At 60.9% G+C, this 22,859-nt stretch overlaps 1 protein-coding gene and 1 non-coding gene across 3 annotated transcripts in view; both read right to left on the reverse strand.

The window, feature by feature from the left end:
* Positions 1–22,859, reverse strand: part of SRGAP3 (SLIT-ROBO Rho GTPase activating protein 3) — a 128,573-nt gene that overhangs the window by 36,990 nt on the left and 68,724 nt on the right. For both annotated transcript variants that reach the window (XM_056128987.1, XM_056128986.1), the window contains exon 3: positions 14,866–15,028. In XM_056128987.1, the coding sequence (XP_055984962.1) occupies positions 14,866–15,028 (163 nt within the window). The remainder of the gene's footprint in view (positions 1–14,865; positions 15,029–22,859) is intronic.
* Positions 6,934–7,087, reverse strand: LOC130037955 (small nucleolar RNA SNORA62/SNORA6 family). The gene has a single exon (XR_008794536.1). It is a non-coding gene; the product is annotated as a small nucleolar RNA SNORA62/SNORA6 family (small nucleolar RNA).

The raw sequence follows: 22,859 nt of genomic DNA on the forward strand, positions 1-22,859 counted from the left end.
CCGTTCGTCAGGGCCAGCGCACGAGGAACCGTGCCCAGGCCCTGCTGGCCCCGAGCGTGACGTGCCACACACAGCAGCTGAGCAGGGCGCGGGCCCCTCCTGCAACTGCCCGGATGCCCGTGTGGGGGTTGGCTCTCGAGCTGGACGGCAACACCCGTGAGGGCCCCCAAGTCCACCCCGGCTCTGGTGATGGGACAGCACACGACCGAGCCGGGGTCCATCCCTAACACCACACCGGACCCCCAAACCCCATTAGGAGCAAGCCCTGAGCACAGCCAGACTGTGGCCCCTAATCAAAAAAACAAAAAACAAAAAAACAACCAAAACCAAAAACCCAAAAGGCAGATTCTGAACGTGTCCACCTTCTGCACCTTCTGGAGCTGTGGGCAGACGGCAAGTTCCCGTCGTCTACTTGGACATGGTTCTAATCCCACTCCCCACACTCCCGCCCCCACTGGCCTGCCACCTCCTGCTCAGGCTGCCCGGCCCCTGGTCCCATGCCAGGCCCCTCCCCCGTGCCCTGGGCGGCGCTGTGTCCTGACCCCCGGGGACCCCACACCCGGCCCTCCCATAGGGTTCTCCCCTGGAAAGCTGAACCCCAGAACTGCTGGGCTTTGCTGGGCTGTGTCGGGGCTAGTGCAGGCGGCCCCTACCTGCTCTGGGGGACGCTGTGGGGGACCGTCCCTGGTCCTAACACCTGCTGAGGGGGCTGGTCGGACAGTCCGCTCCTCTTTCCCTGCCCAGACCGCACCCCGCTTCTCCCCAGCCGGCTGAGACCCCTGGCCAGGACCCCTGGCCATCCATCTCGCTGCCCTGGCCTGGGTTTCGGGAGCGGCCAGACCTGTAACAACTGGGTGCTGGCCGGATCTGTGGGTGACACACGGGCAGTGCCTCTGAGCCCGCCCATCCTCACCGCAGGGCCGGGTGACGTTCCAGGTGCCAGGGTTTCCAGGGAGGAGCAGGACCCGTGGGGGCAGGAGAGAAGAGACCCGTGGATGAGGTGCCACGGCAGGGACGGGGGCCAGCGGCCACAGACACCGAGTCCCACGGCCAGAGGCGACAGGGCCTCAAAGGACGAGGGACAAGGTGACACGGGGTGAATGGCCAGTGGCTGTGAAGGGCCAGCTGGAGCCTCTCACCCGTGAGTGAGGAGCGCGGCCTGGGGCTGGGGCTGACTTGGGTGGGGGCCCAGTCTTGGGTGCAGGGCGGGAAGGACAAAGGAAAGGGGCATTTCGCAGGGAAAGCAGCATCCGGACAGCGCAGAGCAGCCATGGGGTCCTAGCTGGAACTCTAGGGGTGCGGGGGGGGTTGGGGTATGGGGGGAGGGGCAGGTGGGGGAGGGGCAGTGGGAGCAGGTGTCTGGGTGTCTGGGGTTGGGGTACAGGCGGTCAGCAGGTCACTGAGCCCGTGGCTGAGGCAAATCTGGCTGAGAGCTGAGCTCCCAGGGAGGGCGGAGCAAGGCCGGATTCCGGGGTCCCCGTCTGTTGTGCCCCACGAGCACCATGGTGAGCAAGCCCACTCAGGGCCGGCTGTGTTGGCTGCTGGGGTTGGTAGGGACAGAAAGGGGCGGTCTCCACTGCAGCAGCGACCCAGCCCCAACGCTCCGAGGAACAAGTGGCCGGTGTGTGTGTGGGGGGGGCAGGCATGAACCCTGGTGGGTCTGCCGGAGCTCTGGGCATTTCCCACATGACTCTCGTGCCTCAGAGGCGGCGGATGCTGCTCCCTGCTTGCACACAGGGAGCACTGTGGGCGGAGGAGCAGTCCAGCAGCCGGTTCCAGCCGGTATCCAGCCCAGCCCAACCCATCAGATCCACGACAGGAGACCCTGCTTTGCTCACTGCCCCAGAGCGACCTTTCTCCTGCCCACACGAAGGCGGGAAAATGCACAGACACATACACATGCACGTTCACACACGCGCACACATGCACTCACACACGGACACACACATGCACACACAGACGCATGTGCACCCACATGTGCTGGGCCACGGGCAGCCTCTGCACCGACACACCTCCCCCATGCCCTGGCTCTGCATGCCCTGGACGGGGCAGTGGCCTGGCAACCCCCGGAGGCAGCCCCATGCCCGTCCCCGTGGAGGCACCAAGAGTGAGACCCAGAAGCCGGGTAGGTCCCTCCCCTCTGACACCCCAACTCCTGCAGCGAGCGTGACAGGCGCCCCCCCACCAAGGCTGGAGCCCAGGTCTGCAGGCTCCCCGCTCTGCTCCAGGCTCCGTGAGATGCCCCCCCACCCCCGCCAGCACCAGGGAGAGCTGCGTGTGCAGACGGCATCTGGGCCCCCGACAGCACCTGCCTTCTGCCCATGACAAGGGTCCGTGAGCAGGGCCAGGAGCCCAGGGCACGAGCTCTGCGCCTACCCGTGGTGCCCAGCGAGGAGCAGCAGCTCCGGAACTCAGCGGCGAGGCTCTGACCACCCCCACCCTGCAAAGATTGCTGGGGAGGCTCCCACACACCCCACGGGCAGCCCAAGGCAGGGAGGGTGCAGCTGGTGCCTTGTGGACACGGCCGGCCCCCCGAAGACCCCCGGGAAAAAAACGCCTTCCTCCTCCTGAAATGTGGGGCAACGGCCCATCCAGGCTGCACCCCAACACGCCACTGGGCATGGGATTCCTGGGGCTGAGCAGGAGCCCGGCTCCTTGTCGCCAGCATGTGGACCCCAGGCCCACACCCTCCTCCCTGGCGTTTCCTCCCACCTCTCTCTGCGGGAGGCCTGGCCCAGGTGGGCCCTCAGCTGCAGTCCCCGACCTGATGAGGCTCAGCTCTCCCGGGACGCCAGGCAACGCTCCCTCCCGCTCAGGAGGAATGTGGCGGAGCAGAGTGGGCATTTCAGTGTGAGTGCAGTGGCAGAGAACCTTCTGGAAGGAAATCCTCTGCCCAGCACCAGCTGTCCAGCGCCCCCTGCCAAAGGACCTGCTGGTCCCAGCGCCCGCGACGAGGACCTACCCCTGGTGCCCATTCGTGGGCAGGGGTCGGGCGGGGGACTTGGTGTTAACACAACAATCCCAGCGCAAAACCCGTTTCCACACAAGCCTTGGCCTGAGCGGATGGTTTCCAGGCCTCCGAGCATGTCCTCGGGGGCACACAGCATCTGTCCCTGCCCAGCCTCCAATGTGAGGTTCACCAGCACCCCGGGATGGGTCAGGCCAGGGTTAAGCCTGGGCGCTCCCAGCTGCCGCGGGCTCACCTCTCCAACGCTCCCCCCGGCTCCTGGCTGAGGGCCCTCTGGGGACAGCCCCCAGTTCTCAGATCACAAGAGACAAACTCTGTGAGCCGAGCCATGAGTGCAAACCAGGGTCTCTTTTCATTCCAAATCCCCGGCTTTGCCACAATCCAGTTTGTTTCCTCAGCAAATAACCCAAGTTGAGAGCACAGATGTTCCCCATTTAAATATCTGCTCCGCGAGGCGCTGGACCCCAGTCAGAGCCATCGTGCCTCCCTCGCAGAGCAGACGGCTGCTCGGCCGTCCCGAAGGCCAGCCAGGCCTGAGCACGGCGGCCTGGATGGCTGATGAGGGTTCCTGGGCCACGTCCCAACAGGCTGCCATGCTGTCGCCCACCCCACCCCCGGGCAGCCGCCGCACTGTCCACAGGCCCTTTGCTCCTCCTTCCCGCTCCTGCCCTGCCTCCTTTCCCTCTCCCGGGCCCCCTCCCTTTCCCTGCGCCCCCTCCCAGACTGATTCACGCCTCCTGGGCTGCCGCTCCTGTCCCTGATGTGTTTGCACCAGAAGCTGGAATGGGGATCTGAGCCCCGAACTCCTCCCCACTGGGGAGCTGCGGGCTGGCCCAGTGCCCTGCCGCCTCGCACCAGGCCTACCCCAGTCCTGAATGGCCCCAGGAGCCCGTGGGTGCCGAGCCCCTGCGTTTCCAGAGATGCTCAGAGTCACAGGTCTGAGGAGATCAAGGACCATTTCCAATGGGCCAGCCGAGGTTAAGTTTGGTGCTCTTGGATTTCTACTGGTAATACCAAATAGTATCGTTGTTGTTTAGGCTTGTCGACAGTAACGCTACTCACACACCTTCCCACTCAGGACACCCACAACAGACTCGCTACTCCACTCGGGAGGGCCAGGTCCAGTGACGCCAGCCCGCGGCCTGAACCCGACTTTATTTTGTTTTGTTGGGCTCACACCCAGTAGTGCTCAGGGATCACTCCTGGTGGCGCTCAGGGGACCATCTGGGTGCTGGTAATCAAACCCAGGTGGGCTGCGTGCAACTCACCATCTACCCTCTACCTATCTCTCCAGCCCCCGGCTAACCGAAAGCCTGGGACACAGAGGCTGGGGGAGGGAGGAACGGGTCCAAGGTCCGAGCACCAGCAAGCGTGATGCCGGGGAGTGTTCCTGGCCCCCTCAGGAATGCTCGGTGCCTGGAGAATCTTCCCCAGCCTTCAAAGACGGGAGGAATTAGATGCTCCCTTGGCTGTGAGTCTCAGGCCATGCTGGAGGCTCGCTTCCACCCTGCAGGGGGACTTCTGCAGAACGTGGGACTGGGCTGTCCCATGTCACTCCACAGGCTGCGGCAGGAGGCTGGGAGGGGGACGGGCGTTCTCCGGAGGAATCCTTCTTGACGGCTCCTGCCCCTGGCCTACATTTTGTCCTGAATCTCTAACAGATAAAGGGGGAGGAAGGCTCGGAGGAGTGACGGCCGTGTCACTGTCCTCTCTCCCCAGAAGAACATCTGTGAAAGCCTGAAGCCGCCCCATCCCGAGCTTGTTTCCCCCTGTCACTCTACTCTATCTTCGAGGTGGACATGGGTGTTGCCAGACTTGTTGGATTCAAAACAAGACAGATTTCTTTTTACTGCTGAATCACTGACCAAAGATATCACTTTAACTTCCTTGTCACTTTATAATCTGATCTTCTATTTCATTTGCATTGTTTCTGAAAAGGATGTGAAAACAACCTCATGTTTTCGTTCACTGTCATTTAAAAAATATCTGCATCTACCTATCTACAACCTTTGTACAGACTAACCAACCCAAGGATCTACTCATCCATCCACCCATTCATCCTTCCACCTACCCATTCAACCACCCATCAGCCATCCATCCACCCATTCATCCACTCACCCACCCACCCACCCATCCATCCATCCATCCATCCATCTATCCATCCATCCATCCATCCATTTACCCACCCATTCATCCATCCATCCACCCGTCCGTCTACCCATCCCACCATCCATCCATCCATCTACTCATCCTTCCACACATTCTACTATTCATCCATCCAACCTTCATCCATCCATCTACCCATCCACCCACCCACCTATCTAACCATCCATCCATCCATCCATCCATCCATTCCCCCATCCACCCACGTATCCATCCATCCATCCATCCATCCATCCATCCATCTGCCTCTTGTCTACTCATACACCCATCCACTCACCCACCAGTCACTTCATCTATTCATTCACCCATCCAACTACCCATCACCTACTTACCAGTCCATCGATTGAGTCATTCGTCCACATACCCACATATCCATCCACTCATCCATCCAATCACCCATCCACTCATCCATCCACATATCCAGCCAGCCAGCCATTCATAGATCCATCCCTCTACCCAGCCATCTACTTGGCTCTCCGTGTATCTCTTTGTCCAACCCATGCACCCATCCCCCACCCACAAACCTAGCCACCACCTTTTTGCTTACCCATCCATCCCTTTATACCCTTCTGTTTACCTATGAACCTCACCAACCACCCCTGTTCCCCTCCACCACTGACTCTATATCAGCATGCATGCATGCTGGCCCTAAGTTTGGTAGCTCTCTTGGTAAAGCCACCAAACACACCAGTTAATCATTCTTAAACTTGGCTTCATCCGCCCCCTAACCCAGAACCTTCGAGGGTTCTCCAATGTCCAGAAAATAAAACAAGTTCTCATTAGGGCACCCAAGGCCCTTCTTAGTCTATGTCCACCACGCCCTTCCTGCCCCTCTCAATTTCGCTCTCTGAGATGTAGCTCTCAAAGAGTAGCGAGAACAATAACAAAGTATTCAGATTGAAGGTCAAGATTTTGCCCTATTTTGTATCAGCTTTACAGTTAGGAAAGAGAAGCTAGAGATAAGATTGCAGGGTTCCTGGTGTCCCCTCGCTCCTCTCCTCCCTTAACTTCCTGAAACGGGCCTGTGTTCGGACCCAGTTGTGTAGCTTTGCTTCCAACAGGGTTAGGCAGTACAAACAACCTGAACTGGGAGTGTTTTAGACTTTAAAAAAGGGGCCAGAGCGACAGTACAGCGGGGAGGGCATTCGCCTTGCAGGAACCGCATCTATTCCCGGCATACCACATGGCTCCCAGAGCACCACCAGGAAGTGATCCCTGAACTTAGCCAGGAGTAGCCCCTGAGCATGCCGGATGTGGCCCTGAAAACAAACAAAGAGTGTGATGGTACACCTCGCTGTATTCCGAGTTTTATCCTCCATGATACAACTCATTCTAGCTCCTTCCCCATGGCTCTGGACGGACACTCCGTGGAATGAGCACCAAAGTTTAGGGAGCCGGTTCTCTCCCGATGACCTGAGTGGCCAAACGCTACGAACACTGCAGCAGCAATATTCTAGAGGCTGTGTGTGTGTGTGTGTGTGTGTGTGTGTGTGTGTGTGTGTGTGTCTGTGTACTGGAAGTGGAGTTACTGGGACACAGGGTGCATTTTCTTCCTTTACTGTTAATGGATACCGCTCAACTGTCCTCTAGAAGGGTTGGACCATTTTTTAGGCTTCCAAAGAAGATGTGGGCGTGCCCACCGCCCCACACTCCTATGGGCACTCAGGAGTGACTTGATCTGGCGCTGTTTCCCTTTGCTTTCTCCAGATTGCCACCAAAGGGGAAATCTTTGCTTCTGTGCCTGGTTACTTCTGTTTCCCTTTCTGTGGTCTAGCCTTGCTTCTACTGTTTTTTGCTTTTTAATTTGTAGCAAAAGTTGGTCTCCAATTCCACTCACTGGGCCAGAGACCCTTGTGATGTTAGCAAAAACCTTGCCCCTCCTGGAGCTCAGGACCTCCACTACGAGCTCACCAACCAGCCACTGCTTTGACAGCTCCAAGCTCTGACCAGTGCACAGGCTTCTGCCGGCTTGGCGGCTTGGTTGGTCTTGGTCTTTTCTTGTTAACTTGTAGGAGCTGATTTTGGCTTCCTTTCTGTGGGGGGTGTCCACACCCGACGATGCTTGGGGTTCCTCCTGGCTCTGCACTCAGGAATCACTCTTGGCAGTGCTTGGGGGACCATATGGGATGTCGGGGATCGAACCCAGGTCGACCACGTGCAAGTCAAAAGCCCTCCCCGCTGTCCTATCGCTCGGCCCCGGAGTTGATTTTGATACCCCGGGTTTGAACCCTTTATTCATTCTGCGCGTGCCAAATTCTTGCCTCACCTGCATCTTTGCGGGACACGTTTATTCTCATAGGTGCGAGCTTCATGCTCATGCAGTGACACCCCCCCCCATACATTCCTTCATGGCTTGTTCTTTTCATGTTTTCCTGAAGCAGCCTTTTCTCACCCACAAGATCTTAAATATAATCTTCTACACTTATGAAAATTCTAACATTTTCCTTTTTCTTTTTGGCACTTTCAATCCACTGAAAATATGTTTTGTGAACTGAGATGGAAGTCTTATATTTTCCAGAATTCCACACCCTGAAAAATAAGCCACTCACACCCACACGTGCGTATGAGTGTGTCAAATCAGTTCCTAAAAATAAGGAGAGGGCCAGCTCTCCGTGGACAGAACCCCGGTTACCAAACTGGTCTCTTTTCCTGAACCCACCCCTTGCCGTGCCCTGCCCTGCCCTGCCCTGCACTCTGGGCGCCCGGGTTCTCTTTTTGGTGCCTTGTAAAATTTATGGATCATCACAGAACACCTGTGAGACCGATAATCACTGTCAGGAATTGGTGTCAAACTCCACCCAACACCAAAAAATAAGACCTCCAGACCTTATTTGTTTCTCACAGTACGATGAAGTCAAAAATGAAAGGCAAGTAGAAAGCTTTATAGAATCATCACAACTGAAAGAACCATAATTCTGAATAAATGATCGTGCCAAAAAATTGTAATAATATCATGAAACATTTATGTCTGAACAACAACAAAAGCATCACTTATCAAAACTTCTGCCATGTCGCTGACTCGTAGCTTTAACGACATTAGTTTCCAAGCTTGCTTGTTCTCTAGCGTGTGTTTTTAAATGACATCTCCCAAAGGGATGTGTCTGGCACACGGGAGTGCTATTGACTTTTGTACATTGATCATGCCACCCGTCACCCTGGTGCCTTCTCTTCGGCAGAAGGATGAGCTGCTGGTTCGGGTCGTTTCCCTTTATCGAGCTCAGCTGGTTCCCATTTACGTATTCCAACTAGTGATGAGTTGTCTGAAATAGTGACGAGTTAGATGCCCATCAAGGGTTAAGAAGACCACCCCTCCCACTTCCCTCAGCATCTCCCTGGGTGAGGGTTCAATAAAACAAGAAAAGGAAATCCAGGCTCAAAAGAGACCACCGTGGTCTGGAAGGAATCCGAGAGGGGGTCCTAAGCATTTCCTTGGTTTCTGGCCCTTGGACTTGTGGGCCCAGAGGAAATGTCCCTCCGTCCCCCTCTCCATCTGATTCCCATCGGGTCTTTCTCCAGAAGAGCCAATAAGCATCCGGTGAGGCTGATGTTTCCCGGCTGATTCCCGGGCACGCATCTTGGAAGCATCACAACCACGCCAGATATGGGATTATTATTGGCTCCATCTAGAGCCAATAACTCGTGGCTGGAACGTGAAGCAGGAGAAGGGAGTGGCAGCATCCCTGTGTGCCTAACGGCGCTGCCCACACTGGCCCCGTCCCTGCCAGTCAGTCTCAGCTACGGCCCGGAATCCCGGCTCTCTTCCTCCCGCACTGGGGGACACTTGCCCCCAGCTGGGGCTCACGAGACACCACCCTCTCCACTCCCGCCCTCTTAACACTGCCAGGGCCATACCACCCTCCGCTTTGCAGGGGAGGGTCCCGACAAAGGCCCCGTGTCCTGTCCACAGCCTAGGGAAGAGGCGCCCCAAATCCAGAGCTCCCAGAGAAATACGGAGGCATGACACTGCATCTGCCCCCTCTTGCCGATCCCGACTTCCTGCTCCTTCCTCACCGTCTCAGGGGGGTCTGGGGGGGCTCAGCTCCGGGAAACCCCTAATCCTGTGGGGCTCAAACCCACCTCCACACCTTAAAACCTTCCCAGGCCCCCGCTCAGCTGAGCGATCTGCTGAGTTCGAAGACAGCCCGTCCCCAAGCTGCTCACCGCCCACCTGCCTTGCCTGGGAAGGACCAAGGGGGTCCCCGGCCGCGGGGTTGCTGTATCAGACGCATTTCTCTCCCTCCTTCAGTACGGTCTCAGCAGCTCACTCAGGCTTCGGACACGTGAGGATTCAAACCCCAGCTCAGACGCCCCTGTGCCAGGTTCCAGCCCCTCGGGAAACGGGCTGCAGAGAGCACCCTCAATGGACCCCAGGGTGAGGCCGGAGCAGTCGGACAACGGCGAGGGCATTTGCTTTGCAGCTGATCTGAGTTTGAGCCCCGGCATCCCCTACGGTTCCCGGAGTTTGTCAGGACTGACTCCTGAGCACAGAGCCAGGAGCAGCCCCTGGGCACTGCTGGGTGTGGCCCCACAACCAAAACAAGCAAACAAAAAAAGGATGAAATGTCTGTGGGCCGTTTGCAGCCTGTCAGGATGTCAGTGGGGGCGGGGGGTGGCTGATCAGGGAGTTTGGGGTGCGGGGACAAGCCGCCGAGCTCAGAGCGCGTGCTCCCGCTCAAAACCCTCATCCCTCCTGCAAGCACAAGCGAAGCCACAGCCTGAATCCACGCCATCGGTGCTCTGGGTCCTGGTGACAAAGCAAAGCAATTATCAGACACAACAGCCCTGATTTATTTATGAAACACCGCGGACGTCTCCGAGGCGGGAAGGGGGCAGCTCGCGGAGACGGAGCTTGGAGTGTCACGCTGTGAGAGGCTGGCTCTCAGACACCAGCCCCCAGCCCCTCCGCCCCCGAGAGTCCTCCCTCATTAGTGCCCCCGCCCGCTGCTTCCCACAATCAAATTCACCGCACGGCGGGCGAGTAATTAAATTCCGCTGGCATCGGCGCAGAAAGGAGTGGACGGCCATTGTGTGGGAGCCCGAGCTGCAAACGGACGGCCCCAAGGCCAGCCTGGGAAACGGGGAGGGGCTGGGGGCAGGCGGGGCACAGATGGCGCCTCCCGCTGGCCTTCTGCAGGGGAGGGGTCCCAAGGACAGCCTGTCAGGGCGAGACTCAGTTTCCCCCCTTGTACAGCCAGAGGGCTGGGTCAGCATGTCCTTCTCCAGGGTGGTCCCCGGGCCAGCCACACCGGCAGCCCCCAGAAACCCTCACCGCGCCTCTCCCTGGGCCTCCCTCCGACCCTCGGGCCCCCACCCGCTCACCCCCCCCCCCCCAGAGGGCTTCGATGCTAGACGCGAGTCCCGGGAGACGGCGCTGAAAGGGGCGACAAGCCGCACGGGCGGGGACGGGCCCTGGGCGGGGGACTGGCAGCTCTGCCCGCCTGGCCGGCAGCTGCCTGGTGCCTGTCACCACAGCTGACGCCGCGCCCACCTCACCCACACAGCGCCCTGCCGACAGCTCTGCCCCCGCACCGAGAAGCAGAACCAGGCCGGGTGCGAAATCTCACAAGCGAAAACACTCTCACGCTCCTCAGCCCCGCAAGAGCCAGGCTGACAGCAACGGCAAACCCGTGAGCGGCGGCCTCAGACGCCCCCCTGCTACCCAGCCAGCCCCAAACACACTCACGCACACTCTCACACACGCACACACACACACACACACATATACTCACACATATACACACACTCACACTTACACATATACACATCCTCGAACACACACTCTCACATGTACACTCACACACACATACACATTCACACACATACACACACTCAGGCACATATACACACATACTCACACATATACACATACTCTCACATCCTTACACTCACACACACACATACAGACACTCACATTTGCACATGCTCACATCTGTATACCCACACTCACACTCTCTCACACATACTCACATACACACTCACAGATATACACACATGTACACATTCTCTCACATATACCACTCACACATATACACATACTCACCACACACCCTCATACTCACACACATACACACACTGTTACACAAATACACACTAACACATTCACTCATACACACTCACACGTATACAAACTCACACATATACACTCTCACACACTCACACACATACGTACGCTCACACATATACACAGACTCACATACATACACGCTTACTCTTCCTCTCTCGCACACACGCTGCACACAGCCGCCATGCCCCCTGGTAGGCACCTCCTCCCCCTGCATGGTCAGCTCCGGGGCCCCTCCCTGGGGACATGGCCCAGGCCTCTGTCCTACTTTCTCCCTGTCTGCGGTGAGGCGGAGAAGAGCCAAACAGGGAGGGAGGATCAGCTGGGGAAGGAGGGAAGCCGGCGGGCAGAGGCAGCTTCCCCAGAGAAGGAGGCCTCGTGGGAGAGTCCCAGCGGCCCTGCAGGGTGGCGTCAGCGGTGCACCGGCTCCCTTGGACCGGCATCTCTGGCAAAGTCTACGCTGCAGCGACGGGCAGCGGCACGGGGCGTGGAGCACAGGCTGGGGGAGCATCCGCCCAGGTCCAGCCTGGCACCACATGGGCCCTGACATCACTGGGTGTGGCTGGATGAGGTCCCCGAGCACAGCCTGGTGGCTCCTGGCATTCTCGGGACGGGAGGCCTGGGGCATGGAAGTCACTTGCACAGGAGGTCCCGGGACAGCTGGGGCTGTGGGTGAGCAAGTGCATGCGTGTGTGAGTGCACACGTGTGTGTGAGCGTGTGCATGTGTGAAGGCGCACGTGCATACAAGTGTGTGAGTGTGTACATGTGCATGTGTGAGTGTACATGTGTACACGTGTGAGTACATGTGTGTATGAGCACGTGCATGTGTGAGTGTGCATTTGTGTACAGGCATGTGTGTACGCACCTGTGTATGTGTTTGTGAGTGTGCGTGTATGTGTATGCATGTGTGTACATGTGCATGTATGTGTGTGCACACGTATACACGTGTATGTGAGCACACACATGTGTGTACATGTGTGCGTGTGCATGCATGAGCACACACGTGTGAGTGTGAGCGTGTGCATGTGTGTGAGCACGTGTGTGTGTGAGCGCGCACATGTATGCAAGTGCATGTGTGAGCACACGCGTGTGTGCACGTGGGTGTCTGCAGTGCACAAGGTTCAGCCTTTGGGAATAGGGCTGCGCCTTCCCTGGCCTCTGTGCCAGGCTGCTGGACTCAAGCTTCCAGATGGCTGCATCGGCTCCCACTTTGCTGCCGTGTCCCAAGTGCTCCCAGGATCCGGGCACGGCCGAGCCCTCAGGTTCTGGGGGTCCCAGGCAGGGAGGCTGGAAGCCGGGGGCCGCCGGGGCCGTCTGGCAGCACAGGGAGACAGACGGGGAGGAAGGGACGGGAGCAGGGGAGCGGGACGCAGCTGAGCTCACACCGCCCGGCTCTGTGGCCCTGAAGTGACCGCGCTGGGCCGCCCCAAGCCGGGCCGCCCCGTCCTCTCTCCCCCTGAGCTGGGCTTCCCTGCTTACAAATGGAACATCCTTGGTCTCACCCAGTGCCACCGGGCTGCCTGCGTCCCCCAAGCCGGACATTGCCAGGTGGGTCCGAGGGAGCGGGAGAAAGGTGAATCCGGAGTCCAGCCATGAGGCAGACGGCGCGCTCCGGGTCACCCAGAACCTCAAGAAAGGCGGCAGCTTCGTGGCCCAGTGTCCTCAGGGGCTGGAAACTTCTCCCGCCTCCCGCAGAGGCTCTACAGGATGGGGGGTGCAACGGCCGCACTGGGATCCCCACCGGGGAGCGATGCCCCCACACGACATGGGGACAGATTGTTGGCCGGGCACCACAGCGGGACAGGCCAGGGCTGGACAGGGGCCTGGACTCAGCGCTCTGTGATGGTGACGGGTCACCATCTCCCTGCGAGAGGGCGGGCATCAGGCCCCCAAACCCCACTCCCAGCCGAGAGCCACAGGCCCTGCCACCAGCTCCGGCTTCTCTGTAGATTCACCTTCCTGTTCTGAGGGACGCGGCCGCAGTGGCCTGGGACCTGGTGTAGCCGAGCCCCAGGGCCGTCAGACCTGTCGCTGGCCGGGCTGGCCCCGCGGCCCCCTTTGTTCCCAGCTGGCACGGCGGCGGGAGCTCAGCTGTGGATGCGCTTTTGTCATTTTCCACCCTGTTAACCTCCATGACTACTGAGGCCGCTGTCAGCCCAAATGAGCCTGAAAGATTGATCTCCCTCGCCCCAGAGCTCGGCTCCGAGAAGCCCCTGTGCTTCCGGGAGGCCCCGCTGACCCCAGCACACAGCCGCAGTGGCGGGGGGTGGCCAGGCCCAGCGGGGACCCGCCAGAAACAGCGGCTCAGTCGTCTTTCTCCTCGCACGGCCTCCCCTCCCCCCCTCGGTCACGTCTGCAGTATGACGTGTGGCGTCGTTTCAGGAGCAGAGGGGCGCTTTTCCTGACACGAGCAGCCGGCCTGCGGGCACATGCTGCCCCTTCGGGAAGCAGAGAATCCAAGGTGGTTCGGTTTTGAATCACCGTGTCCTCTCCAGATACCCCGGGACTGGCACCGGGCTGACGGGCAAGCCGGACGGGGGTGGGGCAAGGGGGTGGCAGGGAGAGGGGCGCACGCAAGACCTGGCCAGGCCTCCGGGGCACCCGGGCCGTGCCGGGCACCCGGTCTCTGGGAGCACTAGCCCGTCCTCCCAATAGCCCCTCTGGGAGTATTCTTTTGCAGGGAGGGTGACCACCTGGCTGTGCCCAGGGGTCTCTTCTGGCTCTGCACTCGGGGATTACTCCAGCTGGGGCTTGGAAGCTGGTGACAAAACCCAGGTTAACAGCAGCTAAGGGCGAGGAAAGCATCTCCCCCCGTGCTCTCTGGCCTCTGGGTTATTTCTAGCCCTATCACACCAATGGGGAAACTGAGGCACTGGGCGGTGAGTGGTGGACCCAGGAACCGAGGAACTGTAGAACTGCCCAGGGCACCCCCATGGCACACGTCCCTTCCCCCTTGCTCCCACGCTCCAGGGGTCGTCCTGGGCACCCCACATGGGGGAGAGGGAGGCAGCACTCGCAAGAGCAAGTCTATACCGAGGAGTGTGCTGGGGCATCCCATGTTGGTTTCAGGGTCAGTGACATTCCTGGGGTGCCCGGGGCCCGTTCCCACCACACTCGGCCTCTGGGGGCTGTGGACACCACTTGGCAGTCATTCTGAAACAGCCCGGCAACACTCAAAGCTAGAAATGTCCCTGCAGAAACCCCACCTAAGAACACGGCCATGAGCGTGGCAAAGGCCTGTCGGCCTGACATTTCTGATGGGACGGAAGCTGTGAGCGTCCACACAGGAGCTGGACCCATGGAAGGGCCCTACCCAGTGAGACACCGGCAGGAGAGGGGGCGTTCGCTGACGATGGGACCTGGGCAGGAAGGTCATCCCCGAGTCTGAGCTCTGCTGGGGCTGGACAGTGCCCAGACCTGTGTCCACACGAGTGCTCAGCCATGTGGGCGGGTCTGTGTATGCAGAGCCCACAGGGACGCCAGGATCAGGGGACGGAACTGCTCCGGCACCTTCTGTAGGGGTGCGAGTGCGCCCCAGCGCCCCCGCCACCCCCAGGACATGCGCTGCCAACCCCGTTTTGTGTCTGTGGTGGTGGCTGGAGAGAGGTCGGAGGTCACCGGCCATGACTCAAACCCAGGGTGTGGACAGTCAGTGCCCCCAGGCCAGCCCACCTTCTTGAAGAGCCGGACGACGTCCTCACTGATCTGGGCCAGGCGCACGGTGACGTTGTTGGTGAAGATGTCGTTGAGGGTGGCGTGGTCCCGGCTCTCCCGCCGCGTCTGGTGCAGGACGAGGTACCAGCAGCTCACAGGCGAGAGAAGGTTCTGGTCCTTCCTGGGGAGACAGGCACAGGTGGGCTTCACGCCCCGGGGGCCGCCTGCAGCAGGGCCCCTTCGAGGAGTTCTCAGACACCGATGGTGGGCACAGACCCCCGAGGCCACAGAGCCTCCCTGGGTCGGCCCGGCTTCCCCCAGCTCCCGTCCCCGAGGCCAAACCCTGTGGCGAGTCCCTTGGCTCTGCAGAGAAACAGCACTGCTGGCCCGTGCCCTGCCCGACCCCCCCCCCAACAGGGACCCTCACTCAACTCCTGGGAACACAGGCTTCTTGCGGGGGAGGGGACCCAGGCTGTGCTCAGGGGAGCCCGGGACTTTGGCTGCTCAGCCTTGTGGTGCTGGGGGCGTGTCTGGGCTCAAACCTGCTGGGGGGAGGTTGTGTCTCACGGGAAGGCCCACCTGAGCCAGAAACTGGGGGTCTCTGATTGCCCCCGAGTTGAGGAGTCACGGGACGAGCCCGTTGTTTCCTGACGCTCCAGTCCCAGAGGAAGGGGGTGTCCTCTCTGCAGGGGCTTCACCCGCCCACGGGCCATGAACCAGTCAAGGGAGGCAGAGGGAGAGGCCAAAGACGGTCTCGGGGTGTCCTCTGAGGCCGGACCCCTCCCTCCACTTTAGATGCCGGGAAGGTCCAATGTGTCCCCAGCCCGCCGCCCAGCCAGTTCTAAGCTGCACCCCACTGCCGTGGGCCAAGGGGGGCGGGGCACAGTTTTGCTCAGCAAACAGCCCCCCTCCCTCAGCATGGTTTTCTTTGGGGGCCACCCCTGGCAGTGCCCAGGGCTTCCTCCCGGCTCTGTACTCAGGAATCACCATGGGCGCTTGGGGGACCGTACGGGAAGCCGAGGATCGAACCCGGGTTGGTGCAGGCAAGGCAAGTGCCCTGGCCCCGATCTCTCAGCATTTCTGGGGCAGCCAGTGGGCCGAGGAAGTGCAACGAGGATCCCCCCAAGGCACACAGAGGACGACAGGCCAGAAAGGGTGGCCCAACCTGGAGGCATTTTCTTTCTGGCATTGAAAAGTCCAAAACCATTTGTTGTCTGGGGAGCATGTCAAAGGGGCCCAAGGGTCCAGGCCTGGGTTCAGGGGCCGGCGAGGGCACTGGGAAATGTCCGGGGATGTGGCTGACGTCGAGGAATCAGGGAGCCCTTTGGGTGCTGGGAGCCCTGAGAGGCTGCCGGCAGGAACCACGCAGGGCCGGGATCATGGGCAGGAACCACATGGGGCCATGGGCGGGAACCAGCGGGGCCGTGGTTTAGCTCTCTGCTGCCCTGTTTGGACAGTGCCAGTCCAGCCTTGACCCACGGCCAGGGCGCCCGGTCCCTGCGTCTCTTTCATTACTGCTGGTGTCAGGCCACGTCTCTGGGCACCAGACGTGGTAACCAACCCAGACAGACCCCACCTGCTCTGCGGCCCTGTGGAAGTCTCGGGAGAGAGGTGCATGGAAAGAGCCTCCTGGTGGGTGCCACTTTGGGCAGGGGTGGGGTGGGGGGGTCACTCCGCGGATGGAGCTGGAGCCGTAGGACAGCGGGCAGGCACCTGCCCTGCACGGGGCCAACCGGATGCAGCCCCCGGCATCCAATATGGTTTTCTGAGCCAGCCACGAGTAATTCCTGAGCACAGAGCTAGGAGCAAGCCCTGAGTACCCCCAAACAAAGCATCGACAGTAGAGAAAAAGCCCCAATTGCCCTGCTTTGGCCCGGCGCCCCTGCCGGCCACCTAGCAGAGAGACGGGGGTCACGCGAGGAGCCCAGTGGGTGGAGTGGACCCTGGGCCCCACACACAGGCCAGAGAGAACCCCAGTTCTGAAGCACATGGTCACTGACGTGGCCACAGGATAATCTGCCCCTTGTCCCCATAAGTACCTCACATGGTCTCCGCTGGCCCCGACCACAGCGTCTAACAGGACCTCAGACCCAGCTCTGACACTGTCCCTCCCAAACTCCAGACAGCAGATGGCATGGAAGGAAATGACAGATAACTGAGAACCTTTCAGGGTGCAGAGTGAGAGGCTGGCAACAGCGAGTCAAATGGGCAGAGTGACCTCGGCAGGGAAGGGCGAGGCCGTCCCACTGCGAGTTCCCCCATAGGCCTCCCTGGGGCCGCCAATGAAAGACTCACCCCCATTCTCCGACCGCGGTGGGAGGGCGGCCCAGACCACTGCATGCCATGAACAGTCCGTGGCCATAAGTCTCAGTGACACTACCCCCTTCAGACCCTCTCGGAGAAGGACTTCAGAGAGGACACGGCCAGGACGGAGACACACAGCCCAGGAGTCACCCGTGTCGGAAACACAGTTGCAGGGTTGAAGAGGAAGTTGGGGGCCGCGAGAGGGCCTGGGACTGCTGGGGACCACTGGCTAGGCAACCTGGACAACGAGCTCCTCACTGAGGGGGGGCAGAAGGGCGGGCACCTCCTTGTGAGAAGCCAGGGGACCGGAGGCGGGGTGGGAGGCAGTCCCTGAAGAGCCGCCAAGGACCTGCATGGTGGACTGTGGCTGGTGGCCACTCTCATACCGCGTCTCCTTGGGTATAAACTGGGCACCAGTGGACGCTCCACAGCTTCCCAGAGCTGGGGACCCCCAGGAAACCAAGGGAGATGCACAATGGCAGGCAGCCGTGAGGAGGGGCCCCTTGGGGAACGGGGTCCCAGCACAGTTCCGGAACGTGGGGATGGCCGGAATCCAGCACGTGGTGTTCAGGGAGAACACCGGCTGTCATCTTCTTGGCCGCGTGAAAAGTTCTGGGACCACAAGAAGCCCCCCAAGGCACGGGGTGGAGCCTGGCCCTGTCCAGGCCCCTTGTCCCTCCGGGGAGTGAGACCCCTTTGCCCTGAGCTCGGCTCCCGTGAGTGAGGGTGGGAGCCAACGTGGGCGACAGCCCTTCCCAGCCTCCACCGCCGGCGACCCCATCTCTGTGCCCCCACCTCACGCACCCTGTCTGCACGCCCCTGTCCCTGCGCACCCCATCTCCGTGCACCCCGTCTCTGTGCACCCTGTCTCTGTGCACCCCTATCTCCCTGCTCCCCATCTCCATGTGCCCCGTCTCCATGCACCCGAGTCTCAGCACACCCGCCTCTGCGCGCCCCCATCTCCGCACACCCCTTCTCCAAGCTCCCTGTCTCAGCGCGCCACCATCTCTGCGCACCTTGTCTCCGCGTACCCGTCTCTGCGCACCCCGTCTCCATGTTCCGTCTAGCGCACACGTGTGGGGAAGTGCTGTGTGAGCACTCGTGTGTCTGCGTGTCTCAAGCTTCGACGTGCGCCCCCCGCCTCCAGCTGGTGAGCTGGGAAATGGCCGCGGGCGGGGACCGTGCCAACGGGACCCATCTCCCTGCCTGCTGGGCGCCAGCTCCTCTGGCCCGTCCTGGGGGGCAGTGCAGGGAGGAATCCCCGCGCCCACCGTACCCAGGATGTCGCTGTGCTCCCGGGTGTTGGCAAAGGCGGCTTCCGGGGCTGGGAGGTGCAGCTCCGCTCTTGCCACCCGGCAGGATTCGCGCCTTTTCTCAGCACCTGAGCCCCAGGGGAGGGGCTGACGCTGCCTGTGCCCGCCCCAGGAGGCAAACCGGGCCCCACCGCCTCCCCACTCCCGGGGCTCGCTGGCAGGGGCCGGTCAGAGAATGCCTGCGATGCTTCTCCCCGCCCTCACCGGGCCACGCTCCCCAGACAGGCTCCGTGCACGGTGCCTGCAGGGCCACTGAGGAGGGCCGCGCGGAGTGGGCACACAGGGAGGGTCGGGAGCACAGGCGAGCACTCAGCTGCCCTGCAGCCTGGGGAGTAGGAATGGTCACTGCAGCCTGACTTCCGCTGAAGAGGGCAGGAAAGGGAGGAGGCATCATGGGAAGGGAGCACTCATCGATCAGGAGCCGCGCCGACAGTTTCTCCTGCGGCCTCACTAAGAACCAGGAGAGCCCGGGGCCCGGGCTGTGGATCGGGGCCTCATGCTGTCGGGGACCCCTTATTTCCCTTCCCCCTTGTTCTGAGGGGCACCCACAGGCACAGCCCTCCAGCAGAGGGTGACAATAAGCCCCCCAAATGCCTCTGTGCTCTTGTCTCAGGCCGGGACCCCAGAGGGGCCTCCCCCTCCCTGCGGGGGCTTTCCCGGGGCTCCTCACCACTCGCTCCTTGGACCCCGGCTGGCCCAGATCCTTCAGGGACTTGTAGTCGGATTCGCCGGGCCCGGTGCAATAGTTTCTACCACGTTTCTGAGACCAGACACAGCCCCGGCAGAGAGGGCAGAGCACCACAGACCCGCCCAGGACTGGGGAGGAGGAGGGAGCACAAGGGAGGGAGCACAGGGGAGGGAGCATGAGGGAGGGAGCACGAGGGAGGGTGCAGCTCAGGGCAGGAGCGGCCAGGAGGGAGAGCCCAGAGGCGGCCGTCCAGCTGTGGTGACGCCCCGACCTTGCAGATCCTTAGCAACATTCTAAGGCCGGGGACAGAGGAAGCCCGGCAGGGGTATCTGCAGCCAGAGGCGGTTGACTCTGCAGCCCGCGGCAGTTATTAGTTGCTGGACTGTCTTCAGTCTGCCGTGGTCACTGGTCCCTGGACTCTGACTCTGCGGCTGTGGCGGTCACTGGTCGCTGGATTGTCTTTGGCCAGCGGCGGTCGTTGGTCACTGGACTGTCTTCAGTCTGCTGTGGTCACTGGTTGCTGGACTGTGTGTGGCCTGAGGCCAGGTGTCCTGGGCTCCAGGCGGCAGTGGCGGCAGGGCTGGCTGATAGTGGGGAGGGTCCGGCCTCGGCAGGGAGCGGCGGGTCCCACCGGCCGAGTGGGAGCCTGAGAGCTGGCAGCCAGGATGAGCGTGGGCAGAGACCCACGGGTCAGCAGGCTGGAGGCCTGAGGTCAAATCCGCTGACCCGAATGTGTCGGAGTCCCTAATTGGGGGTGACCAGTCCCCACTGTCCTCACGAGCCCACCAAGTACCATCAACTAGCCAAGTCTGGGAAAGAAAAGCTTCACCCCAGGGGTCCGCTGAGAGAATCCACACCCCAACGTCCCAAGTCCCAGGGGTCACCGCAGCCATGGTCCGACTCGGGAAAGCCCAGGTCCAGCCCTTCTGGGAAGAGCCACACTCAGCTCCGCGGGATGTGAGGGAGAGGGGGACCCGCAGCAGGGGTCCAGCACTGTCCAGCACAGTGGGGCCTTCCTAGCACTGTCCATTGGGAGGCCCCACTGGGAGGCCGCACAGAGAAAGTGGGTCCTGCGACAGCTTCATCTCTGCCCCTTCTGCATGTCACGCCGGACAATGCTGACAACACCCTCAGACTGCCACCAACGCCAACGTCCTCAGAAGCCCGGGGGTCAGTGATGTCAGGCCTCAGGGTCACCCGTGTCCCCACTAGTGGGTGGGGAGCCCCTCCAGCATCCTGCATCTCCAAGCTTCCTGCCAGCAGCCCAGTGCCCGGCCTTTGGGGGTCTCCATGGCTGGACCAGAGTAGACAGCCCTGGACCCTGGGCCCAAACACACTCCAAGGCAGCTGGATGACAAGTGTCTCTGCTGTCCCCTGGCCAGAAGAGCTGTGAGGGCCGCTGAGCTCGTCTGCCCTTCAGTGTTGCCAGCTTCATGCCTGCTGCGCCCGGCACCAGCGACCCAGGCCTCCCGCTGTCCTCTCTGCTGCCTCGAGACGCCCAAACCAGTGACCCCAAAGGACAGACAAGACACAGCCCAGGCAGAGAGGACCTGCTCGCCGTCCTCCCCGCAGTCCTCCTCTCCTTCCTCCCCTCAGTCCTCCTCTTTCTCCTGTGTGATGGCTGTTGAGCACCCTGTTCCTCTCACCCTCAAGCCCTCTCTGAAAGATGCTCCACCGGTTCTCCTCCTCCTCCTCCTCCTCCTCCTCCTCCTCCTCCTCCCTCTCCTCCTCTGTCGGTTCCCCGCAGGACCCTGAGAGGCAGCACATCTGGGTGTCTGACAGGAGTGGAAACAGGGGAGGTGGAAAGACACCCGGTGGGGTCCCTCCAGGGCCGCCCGGGGCACTCCATCATCCCCGACTCCCCTCCTCCCTTCCCTCCATCCTCCCCATCGCCCCTCCTATCTCTGGCCCATGGCCGAGTAACTCAGACAGGTGGGGCCGCGCCCTCCACTCTCTGCCCCAAGGTCCCGATTCGGTACGCGGAGGCGCCTGATGCATCCGGACCCCTGGCCTGAGCGTCACTGCCAGGACTGACCTTGCTGCTGGGTCTGAACCTCTAGCCGCCACCCTGGGTGTCCTGAGCACTGCTGAGGAGCCCTCCCAAAGGGCCTGTGAAGTAACTGGGCAGCAGGGTTACCCTGCAGTGACCAGATGAGGCCACAGACGAGGCCCCGCCCAGGGTGGAGCAGGCACAGCTCCTGGGGGGCAGCAGGACAGGGGGCAAGAACCGGGCCCCTGCGGTCGAGGGGGCTCTGCCCAGACCCCGGAGGGCCTGAGCAGCACCTCATTAGTCTCCACCGCCTGTCCCCCCTAGCCGGTCCCAGCCCCAGGCCTAGTGGCCACCAAGGCCCTAATGGCGGGCGGGGAGCTCGTGGCTCCAGGAATTGGCCCCACCCGCTCCCCCCACCCCAGGACCACAGGAGGCGGGACTGGGAGTCCTGGGTCTGCACACCCCTGGCCGTGGCTGTGGGCTGAGGGGTGAGGGTGTGTCGGCTGCTCCCAGCAGGCTGACCAGGGTTGCTGAAATGGCTTCCCGAGGGCCGGACCCGGACCTGCCCCCCTGCTGTCACGTCAGAAGGGGCCACAGAGAAAGTATCACGCTAAGCAGAATGAGTCAGAGAGAGAGAGAGAGAGAGAGAGAGAGAGAGAGAGAGAGACAGAAAGATTGCATTCATCTGGGGAACATAAAGTAACAAACTGGGAGACTAACACCCAAGAATAGCCGAGATAAGTACCAGGAGGTTCACGCCATGGCTTGGAGGCCAGCCGCACATGCTAGGGGAAAAGGCAGCTCAGATAGAGAAGGGAGCACCAAATAAAGGGTGTTGGGAGGATCCTCCCAGGATGGGAGATGCGTGCTGAGAGCAGACTATAGACCGAACATGATTGCCACTCAATGCCTCTTTTGCAAAACACAGCACCCAAAAGGAGAGAGAGAACAAAAGGGAATGCCCTGCCACAGAGGTGGGGGCTGGGGGTGGGAGGGATACTGGGACTGGTGGTGGTGGAGAATGGGCACTGGTGGAGGGATGGGTACTCGATCATTGTACAACGGAAACCCAAGCACGAAAATTTGTAAGTCTACAACTGTACCTCATGGTGTTTCACTAATAAAAATTTTAAAAAGGGAAAAAAAATTTAAAAAAGAAGGGGCCACAGAGCCCTGGGGGCGGGGGCAGGGGGGCTCTGGGACAGCTCTGCAGGCCGCAGGGAGCAGAGGTTCGGGAGCGGGACTGTCCTTCCAGGTGCACCCCTGAGCCTGGGGCTGTCCCATTCATCCCCCCCCCCCCCCACACACACAGAACAGCGTCAGGAGAACATGACCGTGGGAAGGCCCGGCGCGGCTGGAGGAGCCCGGCCAGAGGTGTCTGTGGATTTGCCCTTCAAAGAAGCGATTCTTTGCTTTTTGGGTCACACCCTATGATGCTCAGGGGTCACTCCTGGTTCTGCACTCAGGAATTACTTCTGGCGGCGCTCGGCGGACCCTATGGGATGCTGGGAATCGAACCCGGGTTGGCTGTGTGCAAGGCAAACGCCCTCCCTGCTGTGCTATCGCTCCGCCCCAAAGAAGTGATTCTTATCCACAGTGTTGCTCCGACCTAGAGTGTCCAGTGTCTACAGGTGGGACAGCTGGAGGGGCCGGCCCTGACACAGCCTCGGGAAGGGGGACACAGGCCTGCCCTCAGCGTGGACATCGGCTGGAACGG

Source organism: Sorex fumeus, unplaced genomic scaffold, assembly GCF_029834395.1.
Source record: "Sorex fumeus unplaced genomic scaffold, SorFum_2.1 ptg000072l, whole genome shotgun sequence".
In the NCBI taxonomy this organism is placed as follows: Eukaryota; Metazoa; Chordata; class Mammalia; order Eulipotyphla; family Soricidae; genus Sorex; species Sorex fumeus.